We start from the raw sequence: 13,946 nt of genomic DNA on the forward strand, positions 1-13,946 counted from the left end.
TTTAAAGCTTGGAGAAATATTTATTTAATCAACTACCGTTTAAAATAATTCTTTTGCTCTTCTTTTCATCCATCTATATTATAAAGAATATTGAAAATTTCTCCATCTTTATGTTACCCGGTTTATAATAAAACACTATAATAACCTAAATCGATATACAAACTTCAAACTCACGAGACATGCTAAACAGAGGACATGAACAACCAAGCTTTTCTTTCTTTTTCTTCTTCTCACGAGTGTCCATCAATGAAAATGCTGCAATATTTTATCATCAAATGGGGGATAAGTACAAGCGAAGAAGAAAGAAATGATGGAATTTCCAGAAGCTACAATGGATGTTTGAATGTAAATAACAATTACAGCATTATATTTGCTTCGCAATACACATAAAACAAGACCATATTTTAATGAAATGAAACAAGATGAGATACAGCGATGGTTACAATAAATTGCACGACGACCAGTTAAACGGAGAGATAATAGCAACATCTAAGACTATGAGGCAGTCCTTTCGCTGCCTCTGAAAGCATGATGGCATCTTCGCTTGGAATTGTAAGGTGGAATTTGAAACGATATCGCCAGCAGGGAAATCAAGAATCAAGATACCGAAGACTTGGGCCGGCCATAGGTTAGAACCATGACAAACTCTTTCGCCGATGTACCCACAGATGCTTGCACCTTTTGTGTTGATCCCCACCGCAGCCACAGATCTGTTAAGCAATGCAATGCCAGTGTGGGACTCACCGTTTGACCACGACATGTAATTTCCACCTATATTTATATAAGATAAATGACAGGATTGAGCTTCGTAAAGACATAATTATATTGGCAGCGACAAACTTAACAGCCATCTCAATTGACGTAATTTCTGACTCTTACTGTATAAGCCTAAGGCTAAGCATATCGCAACACATGAAGAGTAATTTAGCTTTTTCTTTTTACAGATCTCATGCATGAGCACTGCAAAAACCAGAACATTGCAAGCAGCAGGAAACAAGTTAGGTCTGTACTGAAGCAAATGAAGATTAAGTCTATGCGAAGGGGAAAAAGAAAATCGAATAGGGATGATAGGATCCGACCCAACGGAGCCTTGTCAAGCAATATCACAGCAAGACTAATGTCATAAGAGATCACAAATCCTAGCCTCCTGGCTAAACTTGAGATAGAAGAAGGAAATACTTTATTGCCTATATTAAGTCCTTCAACCGGACTAGTCACTCAAGATAGAAAACAAGCCAAAACATAATCAAACACAAAACTAAACCAACTTGCATCCGTCGGGTTGGAACCTATCAAGGGAGTTTAAGAAAATATCTACGGCATAATTAAACACAGAAAACATATGAAACATAGTAAGATACCAATAGTCCTCAGATTTGGAAGCAAGCTCATATAATTTGGAGCTTCCAGAAAGCCAATTACAATATAGCAAAAACACCAGTGATGAGCAATAGTGAAACAAAGAGAAATGCATGGAAGAATCGTAGTATCTGTGTAATGGAATGCCTATCTTTAGTAAACACAAGTTGATCGAGATGATTTTCTTTGTTGAAGATAATAACTCCTCACTGTCGATTAATATGTTCGCAATATTTTCCATATACAGGTGCTTGATTCAATCCAGTAAACTAAGACATGGTGTAACAAAAAGTAACACAAGGCATTACCATTTATTTCCTACTAACTTAGAGTTTTAGGTTTTGCAATTTAAAGAAGTAATATCTATTAAGTGGATAATTGATGCAGAATGGAATTGGAAACTCACCTCAGCTTCACTAGAAAGATTTAGCTTCTGCACAAGGTACTTTATGATGAAGGAAGCAGGCACATTACCATCTCTAACATCAAAGGAAAAACAAAACATATATAAGCCCCCTTGTAAAGTAACTAATTATCATCAAGGTACATACCAAAGGTTTATACCAGAATTAGATTCTCTCCCATAGGGAAATAAAATATATTATAAACCATGAAAGTTTACACAATAATAACCAGAAATGGTCAACATATTCAAGTCATTTACAACTGTGTGGACAAACACTAAAGGAATAACCGCTGGGCTTCTTATCATACAGCTTATCAAGCTACATAGTATAGCTAGAAAGCTTCATTTCAGAGGCTCGCTAGAAAGTATAAGCTCACAAACACTACCTAGATACCTTGAAAGTAAGCAGGTATACGACATTACATAGAAGAAGCAAATGTAGTATTCTATTTATGGATAGAACCTACTCTTATCAACCATGTATAATATATAACATATCCATGCAGTACTGAGAAAAAACAGTAAGGGACATTCCAAAAGGAATTCATACTCCCACAATTATGCCATGAAAATATATAGATAAAAATCAGTAACATATATTTGAACTAACATGGAAGAGGGAAGAAAAGGTAAAAAGTTGTAATTTCAAATGTGCAACAGGGCCCCTAATATTTGTAACCTAATCAGGAAGTGCAAAAAATATTACTTACTTAATCCTCAAATAGTTTGTAGGAATCTGTGGCAAAGGTGGATCTCCTTTCCTGAAAGCATTTTGGGGAATACAACAAAGATCAAGAACATACTCCAGAGGTTACTACTGCTGAACTTTCAGAAAAGAAGATACTCACTGGTCAAAAGAGGCAACTAATGAAAACCATATAGGATTGAACTTCCTATCTTGTCGACTTGATGCTGAGTGGAGCATTGCATGGATTGAGCCACCAGGTTCTCTCCTTTTTCGGCTAATTCCTTGTGCTCTTGCTCTTCTATTTTTGACAATTGGTGGCATGGAAGAAGTACCATTCTTTTCATGCTGAATTTTAAATTTCTGCGGATGCTCCCGAACCTTTGCTTTCTGAAGTTGTTCATCACCATCAAAGCCACTGAGTTGTTCCGTCTTAACAACAGGACTCCGGGGGCTGGACTTCAAAGACTTGGTTCTGTTTGCAGCTTCCACAAGACAATTCAAAGGTTTCCAAAGCTCTGTTTTATCCAAAAAGTGCTCACCGTTCTCGATATCATTATTAAGAGGATGGTTGGATGGCTCAGCAATTGAAGAAGTCTGATAAGGTTGGCCAACAAAATGTACTTCGTGAGAACAATAACAGCAGAACAACTATGAAGTAAGCTAAAATCAACACTAATAAGTGTGCCAACATGTTCGCAAAGAACACAGGCAACTTAAAACTGTTACACTCTAAAATTAACAAAAAGGAAACAAAGTTGCAATTTTCCACCTGTCTTCTGGTCTGAGTCATTTTCCTCAGAGTATCAGATGGGCTTGAGTTATCGGCATGCTTTTCAATAGTATCATTTTCCTTTTTCACGGGTTCTTTAATAATAGGACCTAAGCCACGTAAAGCAGAAACCCTTCGAGCAACAGATTTTGTTCGCCGGCCTGTCAAGCTTGTCTGTGTAGATACTTGAGGAGTATTCACCACCAATGAAGAGAGGGACCTTTCTTTCCTTTTAATAGGCAACATAATAGGCGAGACAACTTCTGGAGCTTCAACCTTCCTTCTTTTGAAAGGAAATATTTTTGTCCTTACTTCTTGTAGATTGTGATCAGGTCTGTGAATGGTCCAAAATGAAATGTGAAACTAATAAGCACTAGTAGAATAATGATGCAAAATGATACAATTCAAGTAATTTCTTTTTTTCCAAGCTATATGAACACGATATTAATGTTCCATATGTTGTTGGCACAAGAAAGACCATTACTAAAAATGATCAAAAAGACTAACAAACTTTTTGCAGAACAAGAAAATTGAATTCACAAGAAGGAAATTATCATCGTCACATTCTCTTTAGATCATTGTTTTTTCTGATGTATTCTATTTCCTCTAATCCTATCTTAAACATTAGCTAGGCATATGCTTTTAATTCCCGAAAGTAATCTCTTTCTACCTTCACAGCTTTCAATAGTATCGAAGAGGCAAAAGAACCTACCAGTACCACAGAGCCACAGAGTTCCACAGTAACCTAGTTTTCCTTAGTACAAGATGCTAATAAGTAGGTTACTGAGGACAACTGAATAGATCGTAATCAAAAGATAACTAGATTAAAGAGTACCTTCTAATAAGAGACCATATGGTCATGAGAAAAAGAAGTTTACCTGAGCTTCTCCAATGGAGCACAACCCAGATCAATATTGCAAACTGGACAGCAGTCTACCTCCTCATCAGAAAGCTTCTCAAATATGCACTTTCTGCAAACTGCTTAAAGGATATAAAGATCAAAATTCATATATTTCTCATTCATAACTCAAGTAACAATATGGTTGTCTACTTATCCATTGTCCTACTATAGCACCAATGCAGTGACAATCTGCAATTTTGCAGAAACAAGGGAGGCCACCAAGGAATAAAAGTTCTTGCAAACTAGAGCATGAAAGAAAAAAAGATGCACGAAATAGTTCATGATCATGCAGAGATTTATACATACAACACAAATAAATAATTAAATAATCGATAAACATACATCTGAAACTTAACAAGGAATATAGAGAAATTAAGCTGATGAGTGTGATGAGATTATGGAAAGAGACCAATCGCAATGATAAAACAAAATGTCAGACATAAGGGACAAATATATAAATAAATCCGTATCAGCGCAAGCACAGTTATAAGTTATAACTACTGTTCTCCGTATTTCAAAAGGACGAGGAGTATCAAGACCATTAACCAAAACTGTGCAAATATTTACTTCGTTCAGGAAAACCGATATATAAACCTACGGCTGTTACTTGAACAGTCGACCACTTAAATATCATGCAAAATCGTAGCCATGTGGCAGAGAAAACTAGACTTCAAATTGCTTCACCTGATTAGTGATTGCAATAGAGAGGTTTAAAAAATTAACCTTGGATCTGAATAAAACAGATAAAGCTACCACCTTTATTGACATGCCATCGCCGACGAATCTCCCCTACATCATGGAGCCATGGCAGCAGGGGAGGAAGAAGACAACATTGATATAAAATTATCCAATTATTCATTCGATTACAGCGCCGCGTGCCAAAGGGGAAAGAACCAAAGCTCAAGCAACGCCAACTTTTGAATTTTCTAAATATTATCCTCGCATCAATCTCGTAAAAAATGAGAAATCTGAAGAACCCAGATCGCGGAATCGAACAACAACGTCCACCAGTATCATAACACCGAAAATTACGTAAAAATCTCAGATTTCCACTCCACGAGGAATTCACGTCCAGAAATCAAATCAAAGACCGACCAACATCGCGAAACCATCAAAAGATGCAAGATTTCGATCGGAGGAAGTGAAACAAGAGGCTCACACGTGTGTAGACACTCCGATACGGTGGTGGCATCCCGGAGCAGCTTCTTGCAGAGCGGGCACGTCATGCACGCCGCGATAACCTCTCGCTTCACCATCACCGCCATCGTGACCCCTAGCGCCGCCGCCGGCTCGCCGCTCGCCATCCCAACTCGTGCGTCGTGAGCGCGCACGTTAGCAAGCTGCCCTGCATGCGAACAATCTCCGACGCGGGGCGCCGCCCAAAGCCATCCCCTTTGGCCCCTGAGGCCGCATTGATCGAAAGAGAACGTGAGGAAAGGATGGGGAAGCGGAGATCTGGGGTAGGAAAAAATAGGAAAGATTGGATCTTTTCAAGGGCGGCAACAGGGGAGCAGCGAAGGTGGGAGAGGGTGGATTCGGGGAAAAAGCGGCAGTGGGTATCCGAGAGGGGAGTGGGAAGAAGGATCTAACGGCGACGAGTAGAGCGAGACGGAGAGAGAGCAGAGAGGAGAGGGGAAGATGAAGAGCAGGAAAAGAATCGAATAGAATAAGAGACTAAGAGAGAGAGAGAGAGAGAGAGAAAAGTAGGGAGAGCACGGAACGAGGAGGGTTTTGGCGTGCTCGGGCCAAAACAACGTGTCTTCAAGAATCGACCTATGCCGCTGCTAACGTGCGCGTCAGGGGGCTAGGTTATGGTTGTGTTAGCCCCTCGCCCTCTTGCCACGTGTTGGTTCCTAAAGTGGGGTCCAGTGGAAAAGTTTTTAAGGCGGGGCCATTGCTAGGCTTCGGTAATGTGATTAGCGTTAATTAAGATTAAAAAGCGGGTTAGAGAGAGAGAGAGAGAGAAAATAAACGGATTCATGCACTCAAGATTGGCACGTATCATATAAATTCTATCACATTATTTCATATAATATTTATTATGTGGATTATAAAATAGCATGCGTATTTATGCATTAATTTCATATCTGTTTGTTCTTTACTACTGTAAGGTGGTATCTCAGCAGCCAAGTATATATTAACACTATGAAATATATTTATTTTTAATTCATTTTATCTTTGTAGTAGTATGCATGCATGATGTATTTTGAGATCGATGGGAATTTTGCAGTGTCTCGCTTAAATCGATAACATTTCTACAATATAACATGCAATGCAATTGGGCACGACATAGCAATACGAAGTCAAAGGTAACATGAGGTTATTAAGATATATAGTGCCCAAACTAATGTTTCAAAAACCAAACATCCCAGCTAGCATTCACATATTATTTTTCCTCCACTTAGTTGGCTAATTCTCTAACTTGAATGCCCCCAAAAATAAAGTTTTAAAGCGTATATATCTGAAGGTTATATATTTAAATGTTTATGAGCATATATTTCTTATATATACACATTTGTTTTGGTCCGTTGTGATTTATAATTTAACTAATTTATAAAAAAAAAACTCTAAATAAGAGATCTCCATTAATTAAAAAACAGTAGATATGTGGTAGTAAAATTATAGCATTTATTATTATTAGTATAAATAGAAGAACGCTACATGCTTATAATTATAGAGAACAAAGAAAATTGCAATTTACTCTAGCTTAATTTGTCTTAATTTTAACTTGTCATGTATATTTTGATTTAAAACTTGAAAATACTAGCACCGCTCGATAGTCTTATTTTTTAATCTTTAATTTTTAAAAAGTAAATCTGAAATATATTAAGAGTCTTTAAACTCAAAGCAAACAAAGCCTTACGGAGAGAGAAATTAAAATCAAGCTAAACTAAAATGGATTATATACACTCATAGAAATAAAAATGCTGTGGAAATTGGAACCATCTGTATAATTATTTATGGGACTGCAGCAATCCAACCAGAACCTTTGATATTTGATGAGCTCTGGAGTTATAGATCTACGTGAATCTATGCATCCAGGTAGATCTCCTGTCAACGTGGGAGGCAACGGTTGGTTGAGAGGATGAGGCATGGAAGCAAGGCCAACCACGCTCTATCCAACCACTGGGCTCCAAATATTTATCGTGTCGTGGATACTCCATATCCACCCTCAATGTGACCAAAAAACAAAAATCTAATATTAACCGTGAAGCTAACCTTTTTAAGATCTCAATTCCCACCTCCCCCTCCTCTGTAGCACCTAACCGATCAAGCTTCAGTCCCTCTCTAAACCTTAAATCATGGCCGCCGTCAATGCCGCCGCAGCAACTTCAACCATCTTCAGAGCCAGCGCGGCCGCTAAGGTTCCGGCGGCCGCCGCCTCCTCCTCCTCTCCGGTCTCAGGTAATTCCTACTTATTTTATCGTCGTGGTTTGTATAATATACGCTAAAAGTGTTCATAAAAACAGGTGTCACAGGATTGCCTCGCATAGCAAACGGTGGAAGGATGAAGTGCTGTGAGAAGGACCAGAAGAGATCGACGGGGGTCGCCGGTAAGAGCACCGGGGCGGCGTTACTGGCCGCGGCTAGTGTGATGAGCGTATCGAACCCGGTTTTGGCGTTGGTGGACGAGAGGATGAGCACGGAGGGGACTGGGCTGAGCTTGGGGCTGAGCAACAATCTCTTGGGTTGGATTTTGTTTGGTGTTTTTGGTCTCATTTGGTCAGTCTTCTTTGTTTACACCAGCACTCTTGAAGAGGATGAGGACTCTGGGCTGTCACTTTAGGTGGATTAATTCCGTTGTTATACCTTAAGTGTTTGTTGTATGTTTCATTCATCGGCACACATATATATATATATATATCAAGCTAACAAGCCTTCATTTTGTGAGCACTCCAAAGTTTGAGATTGCTTCAGTTGTTATAACAAAATTGTGACTGAAATCTCATATAAAGATAGTGAAAACAATAATATAGATCGACCCGGTTGAATCGTAAATTATCTTATCAGTGTTCTATCATGCATGCATGTTATTAACCACATCTTCTCTGTGATGATCGCTTGTATATTCCATACCATGATATAGATAATAGCATAACATATGAAAAATATAATTAGAGTCTAAAGCTTTGTTTGCTTTGAGTTCAGGGATCTTCTCTGAATTGATTAAGAAACTCTTAACCCAGTTAAATAACTAAATAAATTTTTTTATTTTTTAATATCTAATTAAATTTACTCTCTATAAATGTAAAAAAATAAAATAAAATCAACTAATTATAATTAAGGCTTAGCCTCAAACTAAATAAGACTACATGGTCCTATATCTGAGTTTGAACTCCATCGAATCTAACCTGTTTGAAGCCCAAAATCACTGCTTACCTATGTTATGGATCACTTGCCAGTTGCCATTCCTTTTGGATGTGAATCCTGGCTAAGATTTGGTTCACCATTTTTTATGTCCTAAATTTTATGGTAATTAATAAAAACGTTAAAAAAGAGAAAAAGAAAATTGTGACGCTCCAATTTTTATTGAGATTTTACAAATCAGCACATAAATTTTAGCTTAATTGTAACGCTCTCCTTGTTTTTTGACATATTTCATGTTTGAGAATAGTGTTATAGATATACGTAAATTTGAGGTGGTGATATGCAAAAGGTATCCTTTTTATTTTCGTTTTCTTTTTCCGGTTAAATAACCAACTCGCACGATCCCACAACGACTGCGCGAGGTGCATTTGGTAATTTACATGTCTTTTTTTTTTCCCTCCAATCCACCCCGTACTTGCACGTGAAGGAATGGCGCGAAACCAAGTCTAATCTCCCGCCCCGCTTTTCCGACAAAACCCTACCACCCGAATCCATCTCCCCTCCTCCTATTTCTTCCATCCATCTCCATTTCTCGTCGCCTCTCTCTCTCTCTCTCTCTCTCTCTCTTTCTCCCCGCTCGCAAACCTAACCCTAATCCTAGCTCCATGCTCCCTGATTCCTCCACCATCTCCGGCGTCGCCGCCGCCGCGGCGAATCGCGCTCCCCAAAAGAAGCGCGGCAGCTACAACTGTGGTCGCTGCGGCCTCCCCAAGAAGGGCCACGTCTGCCCCTCCACCGACGGTCAACCCCTCCCCCCTCGCTCCGACCTCCGCCGCGCTCTCTCCTTCGACGACGACCGCGCCTCTCCGGCGCCGTCGGTTGAGGTTGCGGATTTGGCGGTGCTCGCCACGCCGCTCTTGGAAGCGCAGCTGGAGGCGGAGGAGGCGGAAGAGGTCGTCTCAGTCGGTGATGGGATCGTGCCGCTCGCGTGCTTGGCCGAGGTGTTGAGGCGGCTTTCTCCGAAGGAGCTCATGGGGGCGGCGGCGGTGTGTAAGGGGTGGAGGGAGTGTGTGAAGAGGGTGTGGAGGTCGGCGGAGGAGCTTAGACTTAGGGTTTCGCCGAGGTCGCAGATCGGGTTCGTGGGATCGGTGCTGCATAAGTGTGCTGGTTTGGCGAGGCTCAGTCTAAGGATGGAAAGGTTAGGGCTTTCTTCTCGATCCGGGAAGTGTGAAGGAGGATTTGGTTGGTGGGCCGAAGAACTGAAATGAACTAAGAATTTTGAAATAAAAAGATCAAATGTTTTAAGCGATTTAATTAAATTTACGACTCTTTTATACAAATGAGAGGAGTTAGGTTCCTGCTTCTGATCTCTTTCTTTTGGATCTAGACTTTGATGATTTTTGAAAGAAATGCTGGTCCTAGTCTGCAAGATCTGCTCTACTTGAAAGAAGAGTGATCACGTAAGTTACATGCTTTAAGCATTTAAGCACAGATCCGTCGTTTGTGTTGGATTTGGTTGCTGTAAATAAGAGAAGTATGGATCAGGCTTCTTGTGGGTTTAACTTGGATGTGATTGCTAGTTGCAGGGCTGTTTTTCCTTTTCTTTTTAGTCTCAGTTCCAAGATATCTATTTGGATCTGGGGTTTGATGTTTTTACAGCTCAACCCTAACAAGGGTCTTCAGATCACCAAGGCCTTTGATCATTTGAGCTTAGATACTATATTCTGCGTGGCTCCTTACAAGGAGTGCTAGATCAATCATTTTGTTGATTTTTAATACATTTTCCAGTTTTAAACATTGGATTTTACGATGATTTATCTTGAAAGATGATTTATTTGCACCATATTTAGGTTTTTTTACAATTCATTTTCTTTCACCTTTTTCACAATATTTTTCTGCGTCTACAACACACATATAATGAGGTTCTTGTATATATACACTATTCTATCACTTACCTGTTGGATCCTTTACTTTAATCTAACTGATGTGAAAGAAAACAAGTAATAAGTGGTCAAAAATGTTGATCCCATCCCCACATGCCTTTATCTGCTGTACAATATCTGATGAAGTTGGGTAGTAGTGCTGATCTGGTTAAAAAATTGGATGTGTTCTAATGGATGTGTTTTTTCTACTGAAATGCAGTGATGTTGATGCTACTATGCTAGCTTGTGTTGCATTTTCATGCCCTAGCTTAGAAGCCTTTGAGATCAGTGTTGCCGACGGTGCAGTAAATCGGATGACTGGGTATGCCAATCACTTACTGAGTTTTTTCACACCTGATTAGTGTACTCTTAATTTTTAGGGCAAGACATTAGCTAGATAATGTCTTTCACTATATTTATTGGTACGGACTTCTTGATTTTTAGACAAGACGCTAACTAATTTTTCTTTGCAATTTGGTATTTCACCTTATAATATAAGGTGTTTACTATGTATCTTCAGTGATTCTATATATGAGGTTATATAAAGCAATGTGTCAAAACAATATTTCAAATATGTTTTTCTTTGCTCCTTAATGGGCTTTTGACTTGCAGGGATGAATTATGCCGATTTGTCGGGGAGAAGCGGAGTCTTTCCATTCTGAAAGTTGAGGGATGCACAAATCTTGGTTTTCTCAATCTCTGTTCTTCAAGCTTGTCAACATTGTGGCTGTCAGATCTTTATTGTCTGTCAAAATCGGTAACTATTTTTGTACATTATTATGGTTTTTCTCCATCCGATCAAAGAGCAAGTTATTATTTTTTCCTCTCTTAATTTCATTTATTCCTTATAGGTCATCAACTGTCCTAACCTGAAAGAGATTTCTCTTGATTTTACTCGACAAGAAAATGACTCCACGGATATTGTTACAATGATGGATAGTCTAGGCCGTACATGCCCGAGATTAAGAAACACACATGTAGCATCAATTCGGCTTTGCAATGAAGCTGTGCTTGCTCTAGCAAGCGCTAACCTGAGGTACTCATTTTTCCTATACGCACAAGTGTTCGCTTTGTTCATCCTTTGCAATCTGGGAATTGAATTCATAGACCTTTATATGATATGTCCATACTGTCTACAGCAATCTTGAGGAACTAGCATTAGGTCCTTAACAAAGTTCTTTTGGCTTGTTCAGGTCCCTGCGAATGCTGTCATTGGTTCTGGGTTCGAAAATCACTGATGCAGCCGTGGCTGCTATAGTTTCATCTTATCAGAGTTTGGAGTTGCTTGACTTAAGCGGGTATGTCTTGTTTGCATTTATGAACACAAACTGCAAAATTCCTTGCATTAATATCTGGATATGATGATTAAACTGCTAAATCAAAATTTATTATTATATCAATTGCGATCGCCAGTTAAACTCACCCCATGCATTGCTTGTAAATTCAGATCGAGCATAACTGATAGTGGAATTGGAATGATATGCAATGTGTTCCCTCAATCTTTATCCAGACTCCTCCTTGCTCTTTGTCCTAACATTACTTCAAGTAAGCATCAGATCCTAGCTGTTCCACTGTTGCTTATGCCCCAAGTAACGCAGTAGGAAAAGTCACTAATAGTTCTTGTTCTTCCATTTCTTCTTAAGAATGCACTGCATAATTTTCGTCTTTACCTCACAATTTTCCAGGTGGAATCCAATTCGCCACAGCCCAATTGCCCCTTCTTCAGCTTATAGACTGTGGGATGAGTATTTGTGTCGTTACTTCTCAACCTGAAGAAGACAAATCACATATTAGTGAAGGAAGTAAAGAACTTAAATGGTGTCAGAAGCCCATGACAAAGCCTCAACCAATTTACCAAAAGCTAATTATAAAACATGGACATTTGAAGAAGCTCAGTTTGTGGGGCTGTTCTGGCTTAGATGTAAATACACGATATGAACTTCTATCCTTATGCTTTTCTGTAGCTATTATTTGTTCTTGGGTTAACTTTTGTCCACTGCAGGCCTTATACTTGAACTGTCCAGAACTTAACGATCTCAATCTCAACTCTTGTACAAATCTACATCCAGGTTCGTTAGTGCATCTCCTTAGACTTCGAGTGTGAAAAAAAGCAGCATTATTACTCATAATGCTGTGAAATTTTCTGCAGAAAGATTGCTGCTCCAGTGTCCTAATTTGGAGAATGTGCATGCTTCTGGATGCCAAGAAATGCTGATTGGAGCCATTAGGAACCAGGTACTAATGCTTAGACTTGATTAGCATAAGATGGTGTTTTTTATTGAATTTAATTACATAATTCATGCTTTGGTAGTTTCTGCTAATGAGCAATGCACCAAAGGCTTATCATTTAGACATTTACAATAACAATGTATAAATAAATTGGATTGGCATTGAAAATATTAAAAACACTTGCTCCATTTATAATCTGAAAAAAGAGCATTAATATGTTAGGATGAATTACCTACAGGTGCTTTTCATCACATAAGAGATGGAAATCAATTGAGCACAAGAAACTTTGTTAAAAAAATCTAGATTCATAGTATTTCTTAGCCGGGTTCATCCAATCTTATATGCTAAATGCCTTTGCCCATGCTCCTGATGAAAAATCATTTGACAATCCAATGCTAGCATATCTTGGGCCTATCTGTTTTATTCTTGGAGTTTAACTTAGAGCACTTACATTTTAGCTATCCCTGCCATATGTGGAACTTGAACCGTCAAATGCTCATAACCGTTTTTCAAACTTTTTGCAGGTTCTCAATGAGTTTGGTGCTGCTGAAAATATTTTACCACGCAAACGTTTAGCAGATGGCTCCAAAAGGGTTCAAGTCCCCCATTTCCTTGTACAGCAGGTGAGCCCACACTTCTAGAGTTGCAGTATAGTCACTAACTGTACTGCCATCCTAATGCTTTAGATCTTCTCATTCGACCACATCTGATATTTCCCTTTCCCTTTCTGTTGGCTAGTCATCAGAAGATGAGAAGCGAAAGAGGGTAAGGCGGGGCCAATGCACCGTGCATGTCGAGTAAATAGCAATGCAGGAATTACTGTTGTATACTACCAGGTCGATCTGATTATTTCAGCCACAATCTGTTGATTGCCGGTGATGTGTTTAACTTACAATTGAGGTGTTAACCTCATTTAATTCTAATGTTCTGTTGTACCGAGTGTTGTGCTGGGCTGCTGCCACTGTTCAGATTAACTTGTCTCTAGAAATTGGACTATTTAGATTCAGAACTGTGTAAGAATAAGATGCAGCTCAATTGTGCTACTCTGCTCTTCAAGAATAAAGCCACTTTGATTTACCTGTGAATGCACTGCAGTGCTGCAGGTGTATCCAGCTGACCTACATGCCGTGGCATTTCTTCCTATAAAGGATGCAAATGAATGCCAATCTAACATACGTTTGGATGTAAGCCTGCAGAGGAGCTAAAGCTACCAAGACCCACAAAATACCTATTTTAAATATCTCACTACAAGTGTACAAGTATTTCGTTTGCTTCAAATTTGAAATGTTTGGTTCGAATTATCCTAGGATTATGATTAATTTGACAACTTGCTCTGTTAGCTTAAAAACTTGGTGAAATTTTAT

General features: G+C 39.0%; 3 protein-coding genes across 4 annotated transcripts; 2 read left to right on the forward strand and 1 right to left on the reverse strand.

The window, feature by feature from the left end:
• Nucleotides 1-196: 196 nt before the first annotated feature.
• LOC140763860 (E3 ubiquitin protein ligase DRIP2-like) lies at nucleotides 197-5,865 on the reverse strand. Of its 2 annotated transcripts, none has more exons than XM_073102229.1 (7): nucleotides 5,283-5,865; nucleotides 4,101-4,200; nucleotides 3,223-3,556; nucleotides 2,614-3,047; nucleotides 2,476-2,526; nucleotides 1,766-1,838; nucleotides 197-710 (listed from the first exon to the last, which is right to left on the reverse strand). In XM_073102229.1, the coding sequence occupies exons 1-7, from the start codon at nucleotides 5,425-5,427 to the stop codon at nucleotides 630-632; spliced, it is 1,218 nt and encodes a 405-aa protein (XP_072958330.1). In that variant the 5' UTR covers nucleotides 5,428-5,865; the 3' UTR covers nucleotides 197-629. The 2 variants fall into 2 exon arrangements, with proteins under 2 accessions (XP_072958330.1, XP_072958329.1); XM_073102228.1 differs by having other exon boundaries at nucleotides 197-771; nucleotides 5,283-5,862.
• Nucleotides 5,866-7,285: 1,420 nt separating this feature from the next.
• LOC140763226 (photosystem II reaction center W protein, chloroplastic-like) lies at nucleotides 7,286-8,014 on the forward strand. Its single transcript, XM_073101318.1, has 2 exons — nucleotides 7,286-7,528; nucleotides 7,594-8,014. The coding sequence occupies exons 1-2, from the start codon at nucleotides 7,426-7,428 to the stop codon at nucleotides 7,908-7,910; spliced, it is 420 nt and encodes a 139-aa protein (XP_072957419.1). The 5' UTR covers nucleotides 7,286-7,425; the 3' UTR covers nucleotides 7,911-8,014.
• A 973-nt stretch (nucleotides 8,015-8,987) lies between these two features.
• On the forward strand, nucleotides 8,988-13,556 carry LOC140763206 (F-box/LRR-repeat protein 17). The gene is made up of 11 exons (XM_073101289.1): nucleotides 8,988-9,629; nucleotides 10,574-10,675; nucleotides 10,966-11,110; nucleotides 11,205-11,389; nucleotides 11,547-11,651; nucleotides 11,801-11,898; nucleotides 12,039-12,274; nucleotides 12,356-12,422; nucleotides 12,503-12,588; nucleotides 13,107-13,205; nucleotides 13,321-13,556. Exons 1-11 carry the CDS (start codon nucleotides 9,097-9,099, stop codon nucleotides 13,381-13,383), a joined length of 1,719 nt encoding a protein of 572 aa, XP_072957390.1. The 5' UTR covers nucleotides 8,988-9,096; the 3' UTR covers nucleotides 13,384-13,556.
• The last annotated feature ends 390 nt before the right edge of the window (nucleotides 13,557-13,946 follow it).

The sequence above is a fragment of the Typha angustifolia genome, chromosome 7 (assembly GCF_048772165.1).
Source record: "Typha angustifolia cultivar Huaian chromosome 7, ASM4877216v1, whole genome shotgun sequence".
Taxonomy (NCBI): domain Eukaryota; kingdom Viridiplantae; phylum Streptophyta; class Magnoliopsida; order Poales; family Typhaceae; genus Typha; species Typha angustifolia.